General features: G+C 56.3%; 1 protein-coding gene across 11 annotated transcripts in view; it reads right to left on the reverse strand.

Annotated features, from left to right (window-relative positions):
- Positions 1-1,940: 1,940 nt before the first annotated feature.
- PACSIN2 (protein kinase C and casein kinase substrate in neurons 2) overlaps positions 1,941-24,289 on the reverse strand; it is a 114,475-nt gene continuing 92,126 nt past the window's right edge. For 7 of the 11 annotated variants that reach the window (XM_081083455.1, XM_081083450.1, XM_081083459.1 and 4 more), the window contains 8 exons: positions 17,621-17,777; positions 15,662-15,897; positions 13,692-13,847; positions 12,362-12,537; positions 10,132-10,252; positions 7,645-7,766; positions 4,773-4,969; positions 1,941-3,645 (listed from right to left, as the gene is read on the reverse strand). In XM_081083455.1, coding sequence (XP_080939581.1) covers positions 3,533-3,645; positions 4,773-4,969; positions 7,645-7,766; positions 10,132-10,252; positions 12,362-12,537; positions 13,692-13,847; positions 15,662-15,897; positions 17,621-17,777 — 1,278 coding nt within the window. In that variant the 3' untranslated portion in view covers positions 1,941-3,532. Of the gene's footprint in view, positions 3,646-4,772; positions 4,970-5,400; positions 5,524-7,644; positions 7,767-10,131; positions 10,253-12,361; positions 12,538-13,691; positions 13,848-15,661; positions 15,898-17,620; positions 17,778-24,289 lie in introns of all 11 variants that reach the window. The other 4 variants (XM_081083449.1, XM_081083454.1, XM_081083452.1 and 1 more) reach the window with 1 other exon arrangement.

Below are 24,289 nucleotides of genomic sequence, written 5' to 3' on the forward strand. Positions count from 1 at the left end.
TCGAGGTGGGATGGTGTTGGGGTTGAGGGGACCTTCATAACAAGCACTTTTACACCCTTGACCTCAGTTGGTCATGAACAGGGGAAGACAGGAATCCTTTTCCAGATGAGGAAACTGAAGGTCAGGGAGATGAGGGGACTTGCCTGAGTACAGGCGCCTCATCAGTGACACAGGTGCCCCTCTGACCCTGGTGGGACACCTCTCTGTAGCTGCCACCAACTCTCCCTGGTCATCGGAACAAATCAAGGAGCACGGAGATGGCTGGCATTTGGGTACCTCTGACTTGCTATTTGGATCAGTGGTTCTCAAAGTGTGGTCCTGGGTCAACATCTCCTGGGGACTTGTTAGATTGCAGCCTAGTGACTCAGAAACGCTGGGATGGGCCTCGCAAGCGGGGCTGTAACAGGCCCTCCGGGCGTTTGAGAACCAGTGGTTAGACAATGGCACCTGAGGTTTGCAGTTGGGCACCAGACTTCAAACCGCCACCTGCCGGGTCTGATGCAGGTGGCCCAGTCCCTCTGGTTTGTTTCCTGGTAATGCCTGGAGGGCAAGCAAGGGTGGTGTAGACACAGCCATGATCCAGTGGGGAGAAGGGGCAGCTTGGCCCGGGCCGTGGCTGTGGGAGGGAAAGGATGGAGTGGGCAAGAGGACTTAGTGGCCTTGTATGGAAGATGGCCAAGGATGCCAGAGTCCTGGCCGGGGAAGGAGAGGGGGGTGTCGCTCACTCCTGGGTTCCTGTGGCCTTTCCCTCCTTACTCGGACCCTCCAACTGGGAAGGCAGGCACCACTCTTCCTGGGGAAACGGAGGCCCAGAGGGGGCAGTTAAGGGCCAGGACAGGAGTGGGCAGGTGGGCAGGGAGGGCCCTCAGGATGCCTTGCGGGGGCTCTGGAAATGACAGGCTGAGAAAAGGGCCTCGCTGAGCAGAGGTTGTTTCGTCCGACTTTTGAGGATTCCTCTGCTCACACTCCTGCTCTTTATCAGTCAGTGGAGGGACCCGGGAAGGGGCTGCCCTTAAGAATCCTACAGATGCGGTTTGAATTAGTTCCGTCGGGGGACTGTGGGCAATTCACTGGAGTTCCCGGGCCTTGTGTCCTCTTCTGCAAAACGGGGTGATTCCCACCTCCCCACGGGCTGGAGTACCATGCATGAGCTCACCAGGTGCCCCGGAGCCTGCCTGCTCTGGGCCCTCCCTGCACCCTGTCCTACCTCTCCCCGTGGCAGCGGGCAGTTCCAGGGGGCCCCAACTCCTCAGAAGTGGAGAGCAGGAGCCCCATCACCCATCAGACCAGGCGACTAGGTGACAGACTCATGAGCCGGGCACTGACACTGCACTGGCAGCTGCTACCTCACTCCTGGCTCCGAGAGCCCGGTGCCCAGGTGGGTGCTTTTCCGCGGCTTCACCAGGTTTGCTGATGGTGGCCGCGCAGCCGTCTCATCTTTCTCATCTCACTCGGGCGTTTTTCCTCACTTCGCCCACGTGAGCATGGAGGGCTCCGAGGGGATGTGACTCGGGGTACGGGCCGCTGGGCCTCCTCAGGTGAGTCGCCCTTGGAGCCTGTTCCTTGCGGTGTCAAAGGGAAATGGGGAGACTCACCCACTCCCAGGTGTTGGGAGATGGACACACGCTCTGTGCAGGTGGTGCAAGAGCAGACAGGGCCCAGCGTGCAGCAGGTGCTCAGGAAATGGGCTCAGGGAAGCCCCTACACTGGGGAAGCCCAGGCCACACAGCAGCAGGTTTTGGGGAAAGAGAAACCCCGAGGGGCTCAGGTGCCTCCAATTCCACCACCTCTGATGCAGCAGGGGCAGTGGGACGGGGACACGGCCCTTGGGCAGCAGCCTGCCTGGGATCTCACCCGGCCCCAAAGCTGGTAAGTGCGACAGACACGCCCACGTGCTGATGTGAGCATGAGGTACACGCATGGCACAGAGACCATCACACTCACAAGATCAATAGTTTATTGATTCTTTTCCCTAAAATACTATACATTTAAAGAAACTCCTGAACTGAAAAGACTTGACAATTTTTGGTAATCTGTAGCAAAGGAATGAGGATTTCTGCTGGTAAGTCTTCAAGATAAACACATACACACATCCACTTCCAAGCAAGACGTCGCGCTCACTGGAACATGAGTAAATGCATAGCTTATATGGCGGCAGCCATTTCTCCAACGTCTGATACACAAAATAAAAGCTTTCCCCCCCTCCCCACCTGATTACAGTGTAGCTTCCTGCCACGTCTGCTCCCTGATGACCAAGGACGCTCCGAAGAGACCCTGGTGCTGTGGGTGAGGCCCAGCTTCTGTTGGCTCAGGAGGGACACGATGACGGGAATCCGCAGCTGCTAAGAGGCCCGGAGCACGTAGTGCTCTGCTACGGAGGGACGAAGGCGAGTGAGCAGTGGGCCTGCAGCTGGCCCGTGGCACGAACTTCCCTCCGGCAGTGTCCACTTCCAGGGCCCGAGGGCCCTGGCCCACGTCCAAGCCTGGAGAAGGCCCACCCAGCCCACCAGCCAGGCCTGGGGCCCAAGGCCACGGTCTTCAAGCAGTTTACAAATTAAATCCACTGTCAAGAGCCTTTAAAATCTCATGAAAACAGTAGACAAGCTCTTTAGATTCTCTGAATATCAAATAATATATATAGATACACCAGGACATGACAGTCCCACGTAAAGTGTCTTGATCTACAGGTGCTTGTGCCTGAAAAGCTAGTCTTTTTCAGTTTAGCCTTCCACATCACTGACAGAACTATTCATTTGCAAGAGTAAAGTTTTAAGCACGAAGAGGGTGGAAATAGTTTTTAAATATGGAGACTTCGGGGAGTACTATAGTTATTTCTGACACCCACATTCACAGTAGAAACCCAGCCACACGTGCTCCCATTCTCTACTGTGATCTCCCGCCTCACACGCCCTATCTGAATGGGCCAGGCGGCCCCAGGCAGTGGTGGGCAAGTAACAGCTCAACACGGAAGCAGAGGTACCACCTCTCATGCCTGGTATATGGCAATCTGTGCCATAACTTAAGCCTAAATGAATGGATTAACAGGTACAACAAAGTACAACTGTATACAGTCTTAAATTAAAGACCTCAGAAAATGGCATTTTGTTCATTTAAGTTACGGGTGAGAAGCGCATCAGAGAAAGAAGTTGGTGGAACAAGAATCAGGGTAACCCACCAGACGCGGAGGAGAGGCGGAAAGACAAGCCAGGAATATTCAGATCCATGATAAGCCACATGCACACTGAGCGGGGAGTGGGGAGCGGGTGTGGGCAAGGACGGGATGTCGTGTACTGCGTCTTCCGGTGCTCAGATCCCTCCAACTGCACTGTGGAAAGGCTGCCAAGTCCCAGGTGAAATGACCGGCTCGTCTGTCTTCAAGAGACACCATGAAGCCAAGAGCAATGGAACCATCATCTTCTGCAGGAAAAGGAGTGGACGCCACTGCCGGCTGGAGCTGCCGGAGTGCTGCCCAGGCCGATGGCTAACGGAGTTCCTGGGACCGCACCCCTCCGCCAGCCAGCCCACTGGGCTGTCACTGGATCGCTTCGACGTAATTTGCTGGGTACAGGCCAACCTGTCCATTGTCCAAGCGTCCCTTGCACCAGCCCTGCTCATCCTCGTCCTCTATCTTGGTCAGCTCATCCCCTGCAGGACAAAGACAGAGGGGTCTTGGTGAGGAGGCATGTGACACACTGACCCCCTCAATCTTAGCCCCACTCTGGGCCCAACTCATACATGGAATCTAATTAACAAAATAAACTGATGAACGGAGTGGATCCAGAGACATGGAAGCATGGAACAGAGTGCGGAATCTCGGAGGGAATGTGGGGGAGGGTGGGTGGGTGGGAGGCAATTAACGAAAGCCCTTGTATACATACATGCATAACCCAGGGACTCAGTGGGGTGGTGAGGGCTTGGGGAGGGGGGTGGGTGTGGGCTGGAGGTAGTCGATAGGGGGAGAAAGGGGACATGTAATACTTTCAACAATAAAGATTTAAAAATAATAAAAATAAAAGAGAGAATAAAAAAGACACAGGCTAGAAAATGCACGCAGCGTCCTGAGGTCAAGATGCAGCCTGTGCCGTAAAACCGAGGTTTCAGCTCTTGGCAACAGAGCTGTGTCGGTGGTAAAGGGGAACACAGCATGGCTATAGGGAGAGTGTGAGAGGTGCGCCCCTAAGGCGAACCTCTGCTGCCCAGGGCACACCAATGCCCTCAGGTCTGGGCAAGGCGGCACCGCCAGGGGGCCAGTGGAGAAAGGCTTCCCTAGGGGACTGCGGGACGGTGCTCGAGATGTTTGGGGGGGGGGGGGCGGCTGGGTGGTCCTGGCGACCAGCATCTCCTGCTCCAGTGCCTGTGGTGCCCAGGCCTCGCCCAGCTGGAGGTCCCATCTTAGCAAAGGCACAGGCACCTCACTACCTGCTAAGCTCTGGCCTTGAGCATCTGCTACATTTTAAAAATATATATATATTTTTACTGATTTCAGAGAGGAAGGGAGAGGGAGAGATAGAAATATCAATGATGAGAGAGAACCATTGATCGGCTGCCTCCTACACGCCCCCTACTGGGGATCAAGCCCACAATCCGAGCATCTGACCAGGAATCAAACTGTGACCTCCTGGGTTCACAGATCAATGCTCAACCACTGAGCTACACCAGCCAGGCAAGCATCTGCTACTCTTCAAGTGGGGGGACCCAACACTTGAAACTAGCAGGGATTTAGCAGCCTTGGTTGGCAGCATTCTTCCAGATGCCAACGGGGAGCCACCTACCAGCCTTGAAGCTCAGCTCGTCATGCTCCTGCCCCTCATAGTCGTAAAGGGCCCGGACCCGCACTTCCGTCCCCGAGGTGGCGTCCTCATCGAACGGGTTGGAGTCCCCATTGGCATCCGTGGAGGAGAACGGGTTGTTAGACTCGTCGTCGGACCAGTCAGTGGGGTAGCTCTGCGTCTTCTCGTAGCTGCTCACGCTGCAAGAAAGGGGGAAGCCGGGGCCCTGAGCATGGGGCTGCCAGAGGCAGGAGGCCCTGGCTGGCTGAGGACTCCTTCCGCAGGAGCACGGCCCCTCAGCATCACAGCGCGGCAGGCTCCCTGCCGGACCCGCACCAGCTCCCGGCAGAGGCAGGGCCGCAGCTCCAGCAGCGCCACCCGCGACCTGTCTTCCTGTGCAGAGGCCTTGACTACGGTTAATGGAGGACAGAGAAAAGCAACCACAGGTTAACTGGTGCCCCCCTCCCTGCGAAACTGAAAAGCCAGAGACTGTCCACAGCTGGCAGCCGGGCCACCGCCTGCGGGCCTCATGCATTGCTTTCAGGGCCAAGGGGCCGAGACCCTGGACAGAGAGAAGGAGAAAGACAGAGCGAGCGAGGTGAAAACCGGAGGGAAACGTCTGTTCACCAACTTTTTGGCCTTAATGTCCTCCTTCTCACTGACGGTGCTCCCCGTGTCGTCCTCATCCTCGAAGGGGTTGTAGCTGGACAGTGACTGCGCTGACCGTGTGGGGACGCTCGGGACACTAAGGTCGCTATGGGGAGAGAGAGAGCTTTCAGGGGACCCCAGCGTGGCAGCCCCTGAGGTCCCGGGTGCTCCCAGCTGCAGGTCACAGGGCCAGGGGCTAAAGGCACAAGTCAGATGGAAGGAATATGTTGTATGAGCAGAAAGTAGTTTCAGCAAAATATTGGCGATACTTTGGTTGTAAACACACAAAGTGTCTAAGACAGTGGTTCTCAACCTTCTGGCCCTTTAAATACAGTTCCTCATGTTGTGACCCAACCATAAAATTATTTTCATTGCCACTTCGTAACTGTAATGTTGCTACTGTTATGAATCATAATTTAAATATCTGATATGCAGGATGGTCTTAGGTGACCCCTGTGAAAGGGTCGTTCGACCACCAAAGGGTCGCGACCCACAGGTTGGGAACCGCTGGTCGAAGAGGACAGACTTGCATTTCCATCCATGCATCAGAGCCCTGGGGGGAGAACATGGGGGTTCTGTCCAGTCCTCCCCATCCTGGGAGCTGGCTGGCCAGACAGCCATGGCGCTCAGCCTGTGGGATGAGAGGAGGGAGGCTCCCAGAGCTCTGTGAACCCCACAGCACAGCGCACCCCTCCTCTGACTACTAAAGGGTCTTCTGGGCCTGGAGCTTCCAAACGCAGCATGGGAGCCGCTCAACAGCCCTGTCTAGGAAGGAAGAACCCCTTTTGTGCTGTGGAGAGAGAAAACCCATCTTACAACTATGTCCACTGCCTACTGTGTGCCAGGCCTGGGAGGGCCAGAGAGAAACTAGACCCACGCCTGGCCTGAGGGCTGGCAGCCAGGGGCGACGGGATGTAGGGACTGCAGGTGCCGAGCGCAGGGCAGATGGTAGAGAAGATAGGCCCCGAGAGCCAGGCACCCCGTGTAACTCTGAGCTGATGGGCCAGACACCAAGTCCCAGGACAGGCTCCGGCGGCCAGCACCACCTCTCGCCAAGTCCAGGCTGCGTGGAGCAGACACTCAAAGTTCTGGATAGACGGCTCAGAGATGGAGAGGGGAGGGGAAGAAATGCTTCAAATGCCACCGGAGTGACCCATGACCTCACCGACTTCAGGCCTGGTGGAGGGCACTGGACCCCAGCCTGCCCGCTGCCTACACCTGGGCCACGTGTCTGAGACCACCAGGCCCTCCTCCCTCCTTGGCACCTTTCTCTGACTTCCCGAGAGGGGATTGGTCCTGGGCAGCTGAATTTGTACGGCAGCCAAGGCACTCCCTGGGGTGGTAACTCATCCTTCCCACCCCACCCCATCACACAGGTGCTGGCATGATCCTGGAGATGGTGCTTACTGCTCTACTCACTTAACCACGCCCATCTGCCCAGATGGTGACAAAGCAGCTGGAAGATGACAGGCCACGTCTGCCCGGGAGGGAGGGGGTTCGGGCGGGGGCTTCGGTGTCTGGGGCTACAGACAGGCCTTGGAAGCCACGATCATGTGATGCATCATCACCACGCGATGCATCATCCCTCGGTGTGATGGAGGCCTCGGCCGGCCGGGCACGGCTCCCAGGGAGGGCCGCCTGCAGCCACAGCTCTGCAGTGGGCCAGTGCTTATCTGATGGGAATCTGTGGTGAGGACAGGCCTTGTCTAGCATGCACTGTCCAGAAGGCCTCATGACCTCAGGGCCACCTCTTCTACCCAAACAATGAGAAATAACCAAGGCTCTCAGCAAAGAGGTGATTTCAGAAAGGGGACACCTGACAACGCGCCCCCCCCCCCCCCCCATCCTCCCCGGTACCCGCATACAGCCTGGGAGAAGTGCAAACCTGGCCAGATGCCTGAAGCAGCCCGGAGGAGATGATGTGACCTCCACCTGCCTGTGGGCACCACTGGGACACACATGACCAGCACCGATCAGCTTCTCCCTTCACTTGGGGCCCAAAGCATGTGTGGCCAGGGCTCCCGCTCTGATCCTTCTGCAGCTCCAGCACCGCTGGACAGATGACCCTCCCCAGAGGTGCCCTGAGGCCGGCCCACAGAACTCACCGAACTCAGATGCCCAAGGGGACCCTGTGAAGCCCCACTGGGGACACGCCTAGGTGCCCAAGCTGCGGGCGGGTGTCCTGGCCCGTGCAGAGGGCCCAGGGATGGAGGCTGCCCACACCCACCTGCTGGGCTTGTTCTGCAGAGCCTGGTCGCCCGTCTGGTTGATGCCTGTCAGGGTGACGCCGTCAGTGGGCTTCTTCTTCTCTCTCCGGCTGAGGGTCCGATTCATGTCTGCAGACCACTCCTGTGCACAGGCACCGAAGGAGAGAACCCAGGAGTTCATTTGTGTGAGGCCACATCAGTCTAAGGCATGGGCAGAGGCTTGGCCCTCAGAGCTGACTGTGCCCGACACTGGACCTGAGCACGTCTGCAATGAGGAAACAAAACCCTGGGGTGCAAATAACACCGCGGGCTGGGGGGCCCTGCACCACCAAAGGGGCAGATAAGCTAAGTGATCACTCAAGTCTCCCAGGAGCGGCCCCCTCCCCTGGCACGCTTTGCTATTCCTATTCCATGCACCTATCTCCCAGAGGTCCACTCTTTCCCAGGAAATGAACCATTTTAGCAAATGCCCTGGAAAACGCAGAGCAGGGGAGGGGAGGAAGGGGCTGTAGCAGGACTCTCCAGAAACGCACGTGCGCACATGGCTGACGCGGTTCCCCCCTCCCGACAGCACCCATTATCAAACAGCGTTAACTGAGCCAGCGCTTGGTGCCACCGCGTCCCCCGCGTTGCTCACGTGCAGCTACAGGATCTTACGGTTCGATGCCATCTTAGAAATCCCAAGTCTAACAGTGGCTCAGAGGAGGAAACCGAGACCCAGAAAGAAACAGTTACTTTTCCACAGAGTTAGTGGGGGCTCAGGCACCCACTTGTCTATTACTGCTCAACTGGAAGAAGATGGCTCAGAACTCGGCTGGAACCCGAGTCCCCTCAGTGACCTTGGGATGTAAGTCTGTCCTGCCTGGTGGCCTGCGGCCGATGTGCTCAAGCCCAGCCTGACTGGCAGGCAGGGCCAGCACACGCTTCCAGAACCAGGCTGTGGGCACACAGACCCCGGGGCTGCACACGCCGCGGGAGGTTTGGGATTCAATGAGTTAGCCATAAACAGTAACTTACTTCATCCTCGTGGCATGGAAAACAAAACAAATCATTTCATTAGAGAAAGATAAGCATGATCCGCCCGTGTGGGCGCTGGTCCCGGATCCGCAGAGAGAAGGGCCACCCAGGGGCTCGCCCACACCCCCCCCACCCCCCCGCCCAGGAGACAGCCTGTCAAGTCTTCCTTCCCAGGCCATTCTGCTGTTTGGGTGCTGACACTGACAGGCAACCCTAAGGAGAGGGGGGAGGGATGGGGTGGGTGCTGTGTGCACAAGACACGTCTTCAACCCACTTCTTCCCACTGAGTCATTGGGGGGGGGGGGCGGGGAGTGGCGGGGGGGGAGGCTGGGCCTTCTTTCTCCTCCAGGTCCCTTACACTCAGAACGGCCCCAGGCCTGTTCTGTCCCAGGGCCTGAGGAAGGGGCACAGCCTGCTCTTGGCTTCCTGTTGGGAAGTGTCCTAAAAATGGTGCGGGGGAGGGGTGCTCAGCGGCAGGGGCCCTTCTGTCATCTGAAGAAGCTTCCTTGAGAAGCTCCAGAAAACACAGGCACACATGTGAGGACTCAGCAACTGCAGGCTAAGATGGGCCTAAGCCGGCACCCGAGGAGACAGCTATTGTCCACACCACATTTTAGACTTGGGGAAACTGAGTCACAAAAAGGGCAAATGACTTGCTCATCACCCCACAGCTGGTAAGTGGTGAGGCGGGACCTCACCGCACCTAGACTCTCGCTGCACTGAATCGGGGGAAGCCACTCCCCCGAGTCCGAGAGAGAGTCGCTTCCAACATCCTCCCGGGAGAGGCCCTGCTCCACCGCGAGGGGAGAATCCCGCCCTCGGAGAGCAGGGAGCAGGACCAGTGCCCACGGCCGCCTCTGCTACCGTCCAGGCGGGGCAGGCGGGCGGGGGCCTGGCAACCCCATCCTCGGGCGGGAAGAGTCTGAGATCCCCAGGCATTTTGCACGTAAAGACATTGGAAGGCTCAGACCCATGAAAATGGGGAAAGAGGACAGTTAACCCTGAACCCCAATTTACTGTCTGAAACAAGGAAAAGTGTGAAGGGGAAGAAGAGCGCCACACTGAGCCCACGCTCCCTTCAGGCCCGGACCGAGGCAGCTGAGCTGGTGCCGTGGCCCGCAGGCTGGTGTGCACTGTGACTGCTCGCCCCGGACAGCCCAGGTGGGGCAGGGAACTGGGGGTCGGGGGGGCCTGCACGTCCTGCAGCTCCCGGGACTCGCCCTGAGGAAACGCCAATGTCAACAGGTGACCAAAGTTCTTAGCGAGAAAGGGCATAACTGCACCGTCCCTCGAGATTCAGGCCCTTCCGCAACGCCAGAGGCCCCACAAAATTAGACATCCGCTTGCCTTCGAGCGCAGCTGCGTAACAGCTGCCTCATGAGCAGGGCCAAGGCCAAGGTGGAGTTGGAACGAGAAAGACAGTGCATGACTCGACCCGTGGGCCCAGCCCCGGCCGGGCCAAGGGGGTCCCGGGTGCAGCCTCCTCCTACCTCAAACTGTGGCCAGTTCATGGACATGCCCGGCCCGTGGTTGGCTCTGAACCACCTCAGGTCCTCCACCGCGTCGGCAGCTTTGAGGCTCTGCTCCAGTTCACGGTAAATGGTTTTGTAGCTAAATCAGAAAGAAGCGTGACTCTTGGAAGGCAGGGACGGCCACACTCATCCCAGCCCAGTGCCTGCCACAACGGGCACCGAGGTCTCCAGTGTCCACAGCTGACTTCACACTGGGACCAGGACTCCCTGCCCTGGCTCGGCTGGGTGGTCATCCAGCCTCAACATGCACAGATGACCACCAACAACGGTGTGGAAGCCACAGCTCCGGCTTCTAACAAGCCAGTTTTCAATCACCACGGGGCAACCTGGCTTTGTCTGTACCGGGTAATACAGAAAACACCGGCATCTGGGCCACACAGGCCATCAGCCGGGTGGTCCCACTTAACCAGCTCCAGAATCCAGTGTCGGAAAAGTTCCTCCTCGTCCCTTCAGAAGCGGGGACGCCTCCTGCTGGACAGCTCACAGCAGCTCGCTTTCCCAAGAAGCTGACCACGTCGAACAGGAGTATGTGTCACTATGGGTCACTCCTAACCTTTACGGCTGGAGGTCATTTACCCTCCCTAGACCTCAGTCTCCTCCTCCGTGGAGTGGGCACAATACCATCTATTAGGGGTTGAATCCAAAAGATGTTGAAGTCCTAACCCCCAGCACCTCAGAGTGTTACCTTCTTTGGACACAGCGTCTTTACAGAGGAAATCAAGTTAAAATTAGGTCATTAGGGTGGGCCCTAATCTATGGACATCTTTTTATTAAAAAGGGGGGATTTGGACACAGCCACGGAGAGGGAAGACCGTGTGAGACCACCTTGGGAGAAGACGGCCATGTGACTGAGGTGACGGTCTACAGCAGGGGTCCTCAAACTCCGGCCCGCGGGCCACATGCAAATACAAATACTGTATTTGTTCCCGTTTTGTTGTTTTACTTTAAAATAAGACATGTGCAGTGTGCATAGGAATTTGTTCATAGTTTTATTTTAAAAACTATAGTCCAGCCCTCCAACGGTCTGAGGGACAGTGAACTGGCCCCGTTTAAAAAGTTTGAGGACCCCTGGTCTACAGCTTAGGAAGGCCGAGGGTTGACAGCGGACACCACAAGCTGGCATCGACAGGAAGACCCTGCTAGAACTGCTGGGGGAGCCTGCCCTGCCGACACCTGGGCCGTAGACTTCCAGCTCCAGGAGAGAGAGAACAGACTTGTGATGAGGGAAACACCCAGTTTGTGTATTTTGTTACAGCAGCCCCAAGACACTACTACACCATCTACTGGCCAGAGTGGCCTGGAAAGCTAAGCAAGGCCTGCATGCTAACCTAGCACAAGCACTCACACAAGCACTCTAGTGTGGGAGCTATTCTACACAGAGAGGAGCCCAGCCCTGCCCCAGCCAGCTGTGTGGCCTCAGGCAAGTCACTTAACCTCACCCAGCGTCAGCCGCCTCAGCAATAAGACAATGCCACCTACTTTAGACTGTCATAAGATGAATTAAATGGTGGCAGGGTAGCTGTGCAATAATTGTTGCTTTTGTTGTTTTATACAGGAGACACAGGGAACGTAATTTCCTGGTAACAAGCACTGCTCTGTGGATGGCAGAAGTCTATGTCCAGGGTTGCCCAGACCTCTGCCTGAACAAAGGCATCATGGGACCAGAGACAGAGAAGTGCAGAAAAGGCTTCCCCGTCTCCCAGCACAATTCAGATCTGAGTCTCCGAGGGGCTGTGCTGTCCGGGCCTAGGACCACTGAGAAGTCTAGGACCGAGCTGGCAGCCAGCTAGTCTGGACAGAGAGGACTTATAAGGGGCCTCAAGGTCAGAACGTCATGGGGGCAGGGCATGCCAGCCCGGAAATGCTGTACTTGCATCGGGCTGACTTCAAATCCACCAACTGTAGCCAGTCTGAGCCGCAGCCTGCCCCGTGTGTAGACCCAGTACTGCACACAGAGCTGGTAGAGCAGGCCCCTCATTGTGCAGAATGGGGCCGTGGGGCTCAGGCCAGTGACCAGCTGCTGCGAGCAGCGGCGACAGGCTCAGCAGAGGGGCTCGCCCTGGGCAGGGGAACTTCACCTGACCAACCACTGCCACTCCATATCTGGAGACCAGTGACTGAGCTTTGCTCAAAAGCAACCTTCCGCTGACTTCACTGCGACGTGCTCTGTGGCTAGCAGGACACCCACCTGGACACATTGGACAGGTCTAGGTGCTTCTGAACCTCAAGCAGAACTTCCCGGAAGAAGCGCAGACGCTTCTCCTCAAACTGCTGGCACTGCTCGAACACCTGCTCCATGTTCTCCATGTACTGGGGGGTGCTCTGGTCCAGCTCCTTCAGGGACTTCTCGTACTTCTCTTTGGTCTACAAGAAAACGCAGACACCACAGAGGGAGGGTCACCACCAAGAGGAGGCGAGCCAGGCTCTGTGCCACGCGGGTCCTCATGGCTTGAGTCCCTCCCCACCACTTCGGAATTCAGCAGCAGCCGGACTTACTTATCAAGTGACAATATTACACCAGCCGCTGTGGGTGACTTTTATAAGGAATAAGCACGGTGAGGAGCTGTGACCTGCATCTAAGAAGCACCCTGATCTATTTCCTTTGCACCCCTCAAGTCCCTTGACAGTAGCAGCCTCTCTCTCCCCCCCAGAGAAAAGCAGATGGAGAGGCTGGAAGCTGGAGGCCAGGCACAGGCCCAGCCCACTTCCTGGGAACTATTCAATCACAAGTTGCTGGCTTGTGTTTAAGTCCTGTGACCCAGACCTTCCAGGCAGAAGCCCACCTGCATCTGAGGAGCCCTTCATCAATATCCTGTTTGATCTTCTCCCTAATCCACTGCAGGGGGAGGTGGGGAGAGCCCCCTTCACAGTGGAAGACACGATGGCACCCAGAAGCCACACTGCCTGTTCAGTCTCTTCTTGGCTGAGAGCACCTGCCCCACCACCCAAGCTCCTGCAGCCGCTGCCCACACCTCTTTGGGGCCCTCACTGCTGAGGCCGCCAGAAAAACCCTCCTGCTCCAGGCCCTGAGCTCCCTGCGGCCCAGCGCACCAGCCTCCACCCTCCATGGGACTCGCTTCCACACCAGAGCAATCGCTCTAAACGGCCTGGTCCGCCACACCTCTGCCCTCCCTTCTTGCAGTGGTTCCATCAGCAGCATCTCAAGCTCCTTACCTTGCCTGACTCTCAAGGCCACTGGCAATTTGGTCCTCAAAACCCTCACATCAGCTCATACATCAGTTCCCGCTGGGCTCTTCACACCTCCGTGTCCTGCACAAGCGTTCTTTCCCGCTCTCTGCCCACAGCCACCACAGCTGCCCAGCACCCTACCCCCGAGCACAGGAATCCTGAGGCGGGCACAGTGGGCTCTGGAGAGGCCCTCTGAGGGCAGGAATGCGTGTGACTGTGTATCCCTCTCTCCACCCAGGCAGCCAAGCAGCGGCAGAGGCTCCCATGAGCCAGATACACAAGCGGGAGAGGCGGTGCACTCACCACGGGAAGAGATGTGCATGATTTACCTTAAGGACATCTTGCTTGCACTTTTCTACTTTGTCTTGCAATTTCTTAAGCTGTTCAGGGTTCAGGGATGGGTCCACTTTGCTATTGCTCTCGCGCGATATCGCCAACTTCTCCTCTTTGCACGCTGCGTGGTAGGCTTTCTTTGCTGCTTCTACCTGCAGGGAGAAGGAGTTCCTGAACCTCGGGATTCTGAAAGGTCAAAATCCTCACCTGAGGCTACAGAGACCCTGGGAAGTGCTCGTGCTCTCAAGAGGCGAGGGAAGCGCAGGGACAGAGCCGTGTGTTCAGTATCACTACACGCCGTTATGACAGAGGGCCCCATTCAACAGACATGGACCGGTGCCTGCTTGGAGCCTGGCGCTGTCCTAGGCACCGCTGTCCTAGGCACCAGAATGAGGTATGGCACCAACAATGGACCTGGGCATCCATGGGGCTTACGGTCTCGCTGGGGAGGCAACTATAAGAAATAGTTCAAGTTCAGGGTAAATTAGTAGGTGGTAAGTGCCAAGGAGGAGAAGAAAGCAAGGGAGAGAGATGGGAAGCCAGTAGTGGAGCTGGGCATGGAGAAAGCCACCCAGGTGACATGGAGCAAGAATTAAAGGGGGGGGGGGGTGGCCACCTGAGGGAGGAGCATGCCCAGCAGCGAGAACAGCAAATGCAGAGAGAGCTTCACAAGAGAAACCTAACATGAGAGGAGGTAACGCTGGAAGGCGGGGTCATGGGCCACACTTCCCACTGGCCATTATTTAGCCCCCCCCCCCACACGCATATAGGTGCTGACGACATATGTATAACTTATTTAACGGAAGCTTCCTTACTTGAGCCAGTCATGGATTTCATTTTTAGAGATGAGCTTGTAACCACGGCCACATGAGGGGGATAGTGTCATTACAAACGAGGCCAGGGACAGAAAGGAGGCGACAAAAGCCAAGACACAGGGAAAAGAAGGGAAGACTGTAGTTCCCACCAGGAGACGCAGGTGAGGGAGTGATTCTGAGGAGGAGGGTGCATCTCCTGAGAAGAGCCAGGGGAGTGGGAGGGAGAGGAAGTGGCACCTCTACCGCAGAGGAAGGGGTTGGCCAGGGTGCAGGGGGTGCCGCAAGTGCTGAGGGCGGGGAGGGGCGTGTGTATGTCTGAAAGCCTCCAACAAGCCAAGGCTGGACAAGACTCAGTGGCTTCGGTTGCTCCTTTCAGAAAAACAAACTCAGTATCATTTTCAAATTTGAGAGAAAAACACATATAAGAGGGAAAAAAGTTTTAAGCCAGTCCTTTCCACTAGCCCAAATCTCTCTCGCAGACAATCCCAGTACGGGGGAAGTACTGCTGGTGGATAAGAGTGGGTTTTGAGCTCTATCAGCAGTATCTGATCCTCAGTGTCCTGACTGTAAAATGGGTTGATAAGGATTAAATTGAAACCTGGAACTTGGGTAAATGTTAGCCACTACAGGTTTATGGCTTGAGGTGTGGCCCTTTATTTCTGATGCTAACAAACGCAGGAATTCCTGAGAGTGTGGGGGGAGCACTGCTGGTAGGGAGGACGAAGGCCACAGGTCCCAGCCACGAGCACAGGTCTGCAGGGGGTGGGGAAGGGACCTGCGGGAGGGAAGGGACCTGCGGGAGTGAAGGGACCTGCGGGAGGGAAGGGACCTGCGGGAGGGAAGGGAGCTGCGGGAGGGAAGGGAGCTGCGGGAGGGAAGGGACCTGCGGGAGGGAAAGGAGCTGCGGGAGGGAAGGGAGCTGCGGGAGGGAAGGGACCTGCGGGAGGGAAGGGACCTGCGGGAGGGAAGGGACCTGCGGGAGGGAAGGGACCTGCGGGAGGGAAAGGAGCTGCGGGAGGGAAGGGAGCTGCGGGAGGGAAGGGAGCTGCGGGAGGGAAGGGAGCTGCGGGAGGGAAGGGACCTGCGGGAGGGAAGGGAGCTGCGGGAGGGAAGGGACCTGCGGGAGGGAAGGGACCTGCGGGAGGGTGCACCTCTTTCAGCTTCTTGGCCCAGGGCTTCTGTGCCTTCCGAAAGCCGTCCTCGGCTTCTTTGGTCTCCTTAAAGCCCCCCATCATCTGCTTGTGGAAGGCCTCCTTCTGCCAGTTCTTGATCTTCTCGAAGTCCTCGTTCATCAGGGAGGCCTTCACCTCCAGGTGCAGCTCGCTCACCTTCTCCGCCTCGGACATGACGGCCATCCAGGCCTTCTCCACCGTCCCGTACTGGGGCCCTGCACAGGAGAGAAGCTGGTGGTCACTGGTCCCCGTGGGGTGGACAGGCCCTCCAGGGGACTTCCTGTCAGTCTCTCCCCGCTGCCAGGGAGTTGGGGCCAGCAGCCTGGCTGTCTGGCCAGGAGGCTTCCTTGTGATTGTTTCAGATACTTTCCTCTCAGCAGCTGTTCCTTTTTCAGTTCCTGGGATGATGAAAAGAATAAGGAACTGAAGCTGAATTAGCTCGGCCATTATTTTGCTAGGGAACTTGAGAGATGAAATAAATTTCCTTTTTGAAGTCACTGGGCTCTTTAGAAACTCAAATTTCTGCCGTTTTAATTTGTGTAAGGCTGGCTGTTGGGAGAGGGCCTTCGGAAGAGCTGACCTCTCTCCCAGGACACTTCCCTCTGGGGGGCTCCTCAGCACCGTGGCCCCTTCTCCTGGGCCACACGCTCTCCCTCCCAGGGATGAGGCAGGACCTGTCATTCACTCCCAGGAAGAGCCCGGCCTGTGCCCTCAGCAGAGCAGAAGCTCTGTCTTGGGGGAGGAAAGAGTCGGAGGCAGGAACCTGCTCTGGCCAGATGGAAATCTCTAGATAGTGGGGTGGGGTGCCCGAGTCACCTCACTCACTGTTCTCAGGAAGGAAACTCACAAGCGGCCTGTCATTTTGAGGATGTGGGGTGGCATGAGGTGAGGGAGGGAGAAAGGCAGAGCTGGGGATGAACATGGAAGCTTCAGGTCCTATCTTTAAGGCACTCCCAGGGGACAATGACTGTGTGAGCTGGGCGATGACACAGAGGCACTGGTGGGGGTGGGGGAACCTCTAATCCCTGGCGTCTATGAAACCTGCAGCTCCCTGTCCTGCCTAGATCCGCGACGCCAGGCAGGATCCACAAAGTGAGGGGCAAGTGCTCTGTGACCCTCGAGCTCTGAAGGGACCAAGGGATTGTGTCGACAGCTGGATCCTGAGAGGCAGAAACAAATGACAACAGCTACCATTTACTGAGGGGTTGGGTCCATCCCTGGCTACGCCTCCTCCATGAACAGCCGCTCCGCTGGTCCAGACCCTGGGAGCCCTACCCTCCTGAACCCCGACACTCCAGGACCCCTGCCCCAGGTGCCCTGGTTGGCACCTTCAAGGACAGCAGTCATGGTAGAAGAACCTGAGAAGCTCCTACCAACCCGCTCTGTCCTAGGAAACCCAGAACCAGTCACGTGCCCTCTACTGCTGGGAAGTGCGCTGAGCACAATCCATGTCCACAGCAGCCTGTCACTGAGCTCCAGAATCTCCTGTTTGGATAGGGAGGGAGAGAGGCAAAGCCTGTTATTCCAATAAAATTCAGAACTGAAGCCCTGCTGGGTGTCACTATCCAGCCCCGCCTGACTCGCTCCATGGCCGGTCACACCGCAACAGCTCTCAGGGCCAGAAGCTCGGTGCCGAGTGGCCAGGCTTCTGCTCGGATGGAGCTTTCTCAAGTGTGGGCCCCTGGGAGCTGTTCTGCGTTAAACCAGCAAGCGCAGCATCCATGGGAGACTCAGATGCTATCCCCAGAGCAGTCCTGCCGTGAGGGGAGGAAATCTCACGCAGCCTGTGCTGCTGGGGGACAGCACCCTGCTGCTCTCCTAAAGGAATCACAGCCCCAGAACTGCAAGACGCACTCCTGCCCACTTCCTTGTAAGAGGAAACTGGCGCAGAGAAGTCACCGATTTGCCCAGAGCTGTCCTGGGCAGGGGCCTCCCTACCCTTCTCCACGAGCTGCCTCCAGCGCCGGGCCCACTCGGTGAGCTGCTGCGCATACGCCTTCTCGATGCGCGCCCGCTCATGCAGGCAGTTCATGAGGTCGCTGCACAGGCGGTGGCCATCGTCGATTCGCTTCACGGTCCGCTTGTAGTTGCCGACCTAGGAGACAGAAGCAAGGACGCTGGGAGGCTTGGGGCTCTGGGCAGCAGCCCACCGGCCAGACCCTCTGGGAGTAGGACAGCCTGACCGTCACTGCTGTTCCAGCAGCCTCCACGCGAACCAGGCTCCCGAAGGCCCAGCCCACTCCCATTTGAAAGGCATCCCCACATCATTAGACGACAAGCTCCCGCTTTCACTTAACCAGCAGGAACATACAAAACAGCCATTCGAAGCTTCTCAATGTCCACGTGGCCAGTGTCCCTGCTCTGGCCTATGGTCAGGGAGGGAGACAGACCAGCTCAGGGATGGCTATGATGGAGGGAAGCGAGGGGCTCAGGGCACCCAGGGGGGGCATCTTATGCAGACTGAGGGGCCGGGGACAGCTTTCCTGAGTAGGTGATGCCTAACTAGAAAGATTTAAAATAATAATGTTTTAGTAACTCATAGTAAAATGATCTTACATTACAGACTTTTGGCTAAAGGCCTTTGATTATCATGGGTATAAACAGCTGTCTTCTGCCTTGTTGTCATCACTTGCCGGATTATTATTGCCTCCCATCATAGCAATCAACACTATTTCCCACTTACTGAGCACCTATTATGTGCCAAACGCCACAACAGGTGTACTACACCACCAAACACTGCCACCACCGTAACAAGCAGGAGTAACTGTCCCCGCTTTACGATGAAGAGACCAAGGCTTAGAGAAGTCGCATCGTTTGCCAAGATCCCACAGTTGCAGATCCTTCTCTGCTTGGACAAGGACTAAGGTGAGCTTTGGCCACTTTTTCTCATATGTGAAAGGAGAGACTAGCTCATCTAAATTGTAAATAATTAATGGATAATTGAGAAAATTCTAGTGGCTAATTTGGAGGGATAACAGGGTGTTCAATGTTTCATTCTTTGAGCTGCTGGCTTGAATGGACACCGTGTAGCTCATCCTGGACACCAGAAATACCTGGTTCCTGGAGGAAATGGGGCAGAAAAACCATCTATTGTATTTTCGACCCCTTTCTCCCTGTCTTCAAAAACCCCAGCCAACCTTCTGCCAGTTTTAGCGTTTCTAAGTCTCTGCCTGGCTGACCATGCTCGTACTTCCCCCCGGATGAGAGTGAATCTGGAAGCTCCTGGAGAACAGGGTCCCACTCCTGCAGAAAAGGGTACGGTCCTCAGGCTGCGGAGACCAGCGGCACTGCTGTTCAGTTCTGATTTACGCACAGTGTGGCTACCAGCACCTCTCCTACCCCGAGCCTGGCTAACCCTGGCTAACCGGGTGAAGAAGGGGTTCTGAGGAGTGGTGGGAGGAGCCTGAGAAGGCACAGAACGCAGGCCTGCATGGAGATGGGCAATGGGGGGAGGGACTGAGATGTCCCGCTCCCATGGGGACAGAAGCCCTGGAAGTCAGGTGGCCTGGCAGCCTTCCCCAGAGGCCACTGGGATTTGCAGCAGCTTGAAGTTCACAGTGACACCAGGCACATGTGTTATTATTTATTAATTATTGTATTATTTCCCTCCACAGTCCCCCAGCCCAGGCCTGCCTGGCTGTAAGCCCTCAGTCAGGGAAGCAGGTGAGCAGCTCGCCAACACACACAGGCTGAACCCGAGCTTTCAGCCCTACCCTTCAGCAGTCCCTTTTTAGGAAGGCGAAAGCGAGCATTTCACAACCAGTTGGAAGTGACATCACATGCTCACTTCCCATTTAAAAGAGGGCCTTGCTGTCATTTTGAAATTTACAGCAAGAGGAAAAAAATCACCAACAAAACCCAAGTCAGTGTCGCTGAGCTGGTGGCCAGGAGAGCTGAGATCATCACAGCCCGTGCATACCTGACAGTCCCCAGGCAGCCACCACGCGAGCTGGCTTTCATCCCGTCACCAACAATATTCAAACTGGTGACCAACATCAAAACATGTCGGCTCTCCAGAAACCTGCCCATCTCTGACTTTCAAAACCCTTGTAGAAAGATTTACAGAAAAGAAAAGGATGTTTCTTAACAAGGTCCATGTTGGTACAACCCATCAGCACACACAAGGTGAGCAAAAGTAGGTTTACAGTTGTGAGTATGTGAAATACAGCTTATTCTTATTCTTGTATTATTATTTATTAACGAGGGGCCCGGTGCACGAAATTCGTGCAGGGGGTGGGGGGTGTCTCTCAGCCCAGCCTGCCCCCTCTCACATACTGGGAGACCTCAGAGGATGTCCTAGTGACGGCTTAGGCCCGCTCCCTGCTCCCCTTGGGGATGGATAGGGCCTAAGCCGCAGTCTGGCCTCCCTTTGTGGGAGGTGAACCGGCTGATCAGGGGAAGGCACCAACCCCATCACCCCGCTGCTGCAGCCACTGCCAGTCACCACAGCAAGCAAGGTTTTATCATCAACACAGACTCCAGCCCCTTCACCATGAAAAATGACAACTTTCTTCAGGCATTTTCAAGATGTGTCTTTCATATAATAATAATTTCTTCATTATTTTTTTTTTATCCTCACCTGAGGATATGTTTCCATTGATTTTTAGAGAATGTGGAAAGAAAGGGAAAGACAGAGAGAAACATCAAAGTGAGAGGAACACTTTGATTGGTTGCCTCCTGCATGAGCCCTGACCTGGGCCCCAGCCAAGGAGGAGCCTGCAACCTAGGTACATGCCCTTGGTCAGAATTGAACCCAGACCCTGCCATCGGCAGGCCAAGGCATTATCCACTGAGCCAAACCGGCTAGGGCAGGATATGACATTTCTTAGCCCTCCAGCAGCGGACCTCCATTTTTTTCGCCAGGAGTGTGGTGAAAACCCCTAGATCACCTTTTTGGATTCTTATTACTCAAGTTACTAAGAATATTACCAGTGGCATACAGGGAGCTTAACCAATGAGCGGTCAGAAAAGGTCTTTCCTCTGTAGTTCACACCAATCGCCGGCTTGGGTCCCCCTACCCCCCCAGGCCTGACGCCTCTGGCCCAGGCTTCAGGCCTGGGCAGGGGACCCCCATCTCCCTCCGATCGCCAGATCGGCCCCTCACCCAGGCCTGACGCCGTGGCCAGAGGCGTCGACCCCCATCACCTTCCAATCGCCGGATCAGCCCCTCGCCCAGGCCTGATGCCTCGGCCAGAGGTGTCAGGCCTGGGCAGGGGACCCCCATATCCCCCCAATCTCCGGCTCCGCCCCCCACCCAGGCCTAATTCCTCTGGCCCAGGTGTCAGGCCTGGGCAGGGGACCCCCATCCCGCCCCGATCACCAGCTCCGCCCTTGCCCAGGCCAGACACCTCGGCTAGAGGCGTCGACCTCCATCACCCTCCGATCGCTGGATCGGCCCCTTGCCCAGGTCTGATGCCTCCACCAGAGGTGTCAGGCCTGGGCAGGGGACCCCCATCTCCCCCCGATCACTGGCTTCTGGGGCCGGCCTGTGGCCGGGGATGGCAGCTCGTGCTGGCAGCTGTGCTGTCCCGCCCTGCCTGCAGTATGCAAATTAGCCGCCATCTTTGTTGGCGGTTAATTTACATATCGTGCTGATGAGCCAATGGGAGGCGTAGCAAAGGTACAGTCAATTACCATGTTTGTCTATTATTAGATAGGATTATTGTACTATTTTCTATTCAAACTGTAAACCTACTTTTGCCCCACCTTATATTTAAATAACTACTCTTGAAATCTGAAAAGCAGCAAGGAGTACAGGAAGGATGTTTCCAGAAGAACGTGTTGTAGGTTTAAGTGCTGGCACTGTGACCACTGCTGGGCCATGGGGAGAAAGAAGTGCTCAAGGTGACAGGCACTGCAAAGCCATCTATGTCCCTAACTCCATCTACATTCAGGCTCACCCCTCAGATATCAAGACACTAAAGACAGATGCTCAACACTCATGTGCCTGGGCACAGGACCACGATGCTCATCCTCTCCCTTCAGGACTGCCTGGCTGAGGGAGGGGCGGGGCAGGGAGGTATACTGAAGGCAACATCCGAGCTGAACTTTCAAGGACTTTCAAAGAGGCTGGCACATTAATGGGCAAGTAGGAGGCTGACCACCTTGATGGAGAGGTGAGGGAAAGGATTCCAGACAGAACAGCGCTGGCAAAGTGAAGAAGCTGTGATAGCATGGAGACCTGGGGCACTGTGAGACATCCACCAGGAATGGAACACGGAACACAGAACGCAGGGCAACCAGCAGAGACTTGGCCAGGGGTCAAGTGCAGCGGGTGGGGTGGGAGGTGGGGTCAGACAGTGAGAAATCTCCAGGGCGGGCCTTCACCCTGAAAGGTGCTGTGCTCAGGGCCTGGTGGGCTTCGGGAGGGTGGAGCTCCTGGGGGAAGGTGTGAGAGTGCCTCCTGAGACTGGGGCGCAGCTGTGAGAGGAGAGCTAACACAGGATAACTTTAGAAAGGGGCGGGGACTGAGTGCCAAAGGCAGGGGGAGGAGAGGGAGCAGACGGCTGTTGATGGCGTGTCCCATCCTACCTGCCCCAGTTTCAGCTCTGCAAGGCTCAGCTCGGCTTCCCCAGGGCGGCTTCCCTGCCGCCTGCCGTCCCAGCCGGACCACCAGTGCAGAGCACCTGCATCGCCTGCACTTGCACACAGGCGAGACCAACTCCCCGGCCCGGACTCCTGCTGGCTGGCCCACCCGGGGACCACGAGGGTCCTTCCGAACACTGCCCCCATGGCCCACAGTCGCAGCTGGTCCCGCACAGGTAACGACCGTGCATGTTAGCTCCCTGCCGTGCTGGGCTGCAGGCCTCCTGGCAGCAGGTGCCGCACGGTCTTGCCCCAGCAGCAGCATCACAATAGGCCTGTCCACACTGAGCCGGGCGGGGTGCTGACAGCGCCACAGGGGCCACATCGTCGAATCTGTCACAATCCTAGGCAGCGGGTGCTGCTTGTTTCCATTTTACAGAAAAGGAAACTGGTTTGAAGAAGCGAAGTCACCCATGATCATGCACCCAGGAGGCAGAGCCCACCTTACAGAGCCTTCCTCAGGCCGAGAGCAGAGAAGGCATAGAGCCAAGATTTAATGGTTGGTATCAGGTCACGTGTGTGCTTCCAACAGATTCAGGGAAGGCCACGGAGGTCAGGACGGTCAGGCAGCATGCAGGCCCTGTCCCTGATCCCGCCATGTGCTGGCGAGGCTATCGGGAACCCCAAACCTGAAAACTACTAAAACCGCCTGCTCAAGATGACCTTTATTTTACCCTCCGAACACTCATGCCCTTTAACCTGCAACCCTGAGGCCTAAGCACACTGCTCTCTCCACACCTGGAGGCACGTTCAAGGGTGAGCCAGCTGAGCGGAGTGGACAGAGCCTGCCGAGACAATAAACCCATTTGTCTTTGCTTTCTTCAGGCAAAAGCAGATGTTCTTGTCTACCGACAGTATGACAGCTAAGAATTTAGATGGGAGCCTAAGAGCTTAAATCAATGGCTTGTTAAAGCTACTTGATTTAATATATGCTGATAACATATTCTGGCAACTTCCACCTTTTTTTTTTTTTTAACCAAGCAGCTGCAGAATTCTGTAATAGCACTGCATTTAGCTACTTCATTTTCCCAGGCGCTTTCTGTCATCAACTGGGTCATTATGGTGATGCTGCCGAACGTGGCCTGCAGGAACAGGCATGCCGTGTGTGCTGAGACCGCATCGCCACAGCAGAGGCCAGGGCTCCCAGCCAGAACCTGTCCCGACATCTGACACCACTTTACATGTTCCCATTCCCTTAACCCTCACATATGCCAGGATGTGGGTATCAGCATCACTCCCACTCTACAGATTGGGAAATTGAGGCAAAGACAAATTAGCAACTTGCCCAAAGCCACATACATGTGAAGTGACAAGCCTGGGAGTCAAACCCAGGTCACCTGGCTTCAGAGCACGTGTCTGAACCTGCCCCGCTGCCTGTGTCGATCTCTCTTGAAGGCCTTCTGTGTGCTCCATCCCCTCCACATCGCCACCTAGCTCAAGGCAGGTACTGATTAATACCAGAAGCAATGTCATTCCATTAGGGAAAAAATTTTCCCCAAGACTCTAAAGCAGCGGTTCTCAACCTGTGGGTCGCGACCCCTTTGGCAGTCGAACGACCCTTTCACAGGGGTCGCCTAAGGCCATCCTGCATATCAGATATTTACATTATGAGGCCAGCCCACCAGGAGCTCCCAGGAAGTCTGCACAGCCACCACTGGCTCCTCCTGAGTGTCCTTCTAAGCGGCACAGCCTTCCTAGGGCCAGCACGCGGGGCCTGCCTGTCTGCAAACAGGGGGCAGAGGGGCAGCCTGAATGCCAGTACTGTCCCACGGGCACCACCAACTGCATCCTGTGACCCCCAGTTCTAACACAGCTCCATCCAGTCTCACCATCAACGTCCCCTACGCAGTGGGAGTGCACCTGACAATGCCAGGAAGCCGCTGCTGCCCACAGGCCGGGACACACCCGTGACTCTGTCGCTGCCCCTGTCAGAAGTGTTCTGCCTTCTAAGAAATGTTCCCTCAGACGATGTGCCTCTCTGGCTACTGAAATTTGAGCTCTGGCCCAGATACCCACCAGGAA

This window comes from Myotis nattereri, assembly GCF_964212035.1.
Source record: "Myotis nattereri genome assembly, chromosome: 2".
Taxonomy (NCBI): Eukaryota; Metazoa; Chordata; class Mammalia; order Chiroptera; family Vespertilionidae; genus Myotis; species Myotis nattereri.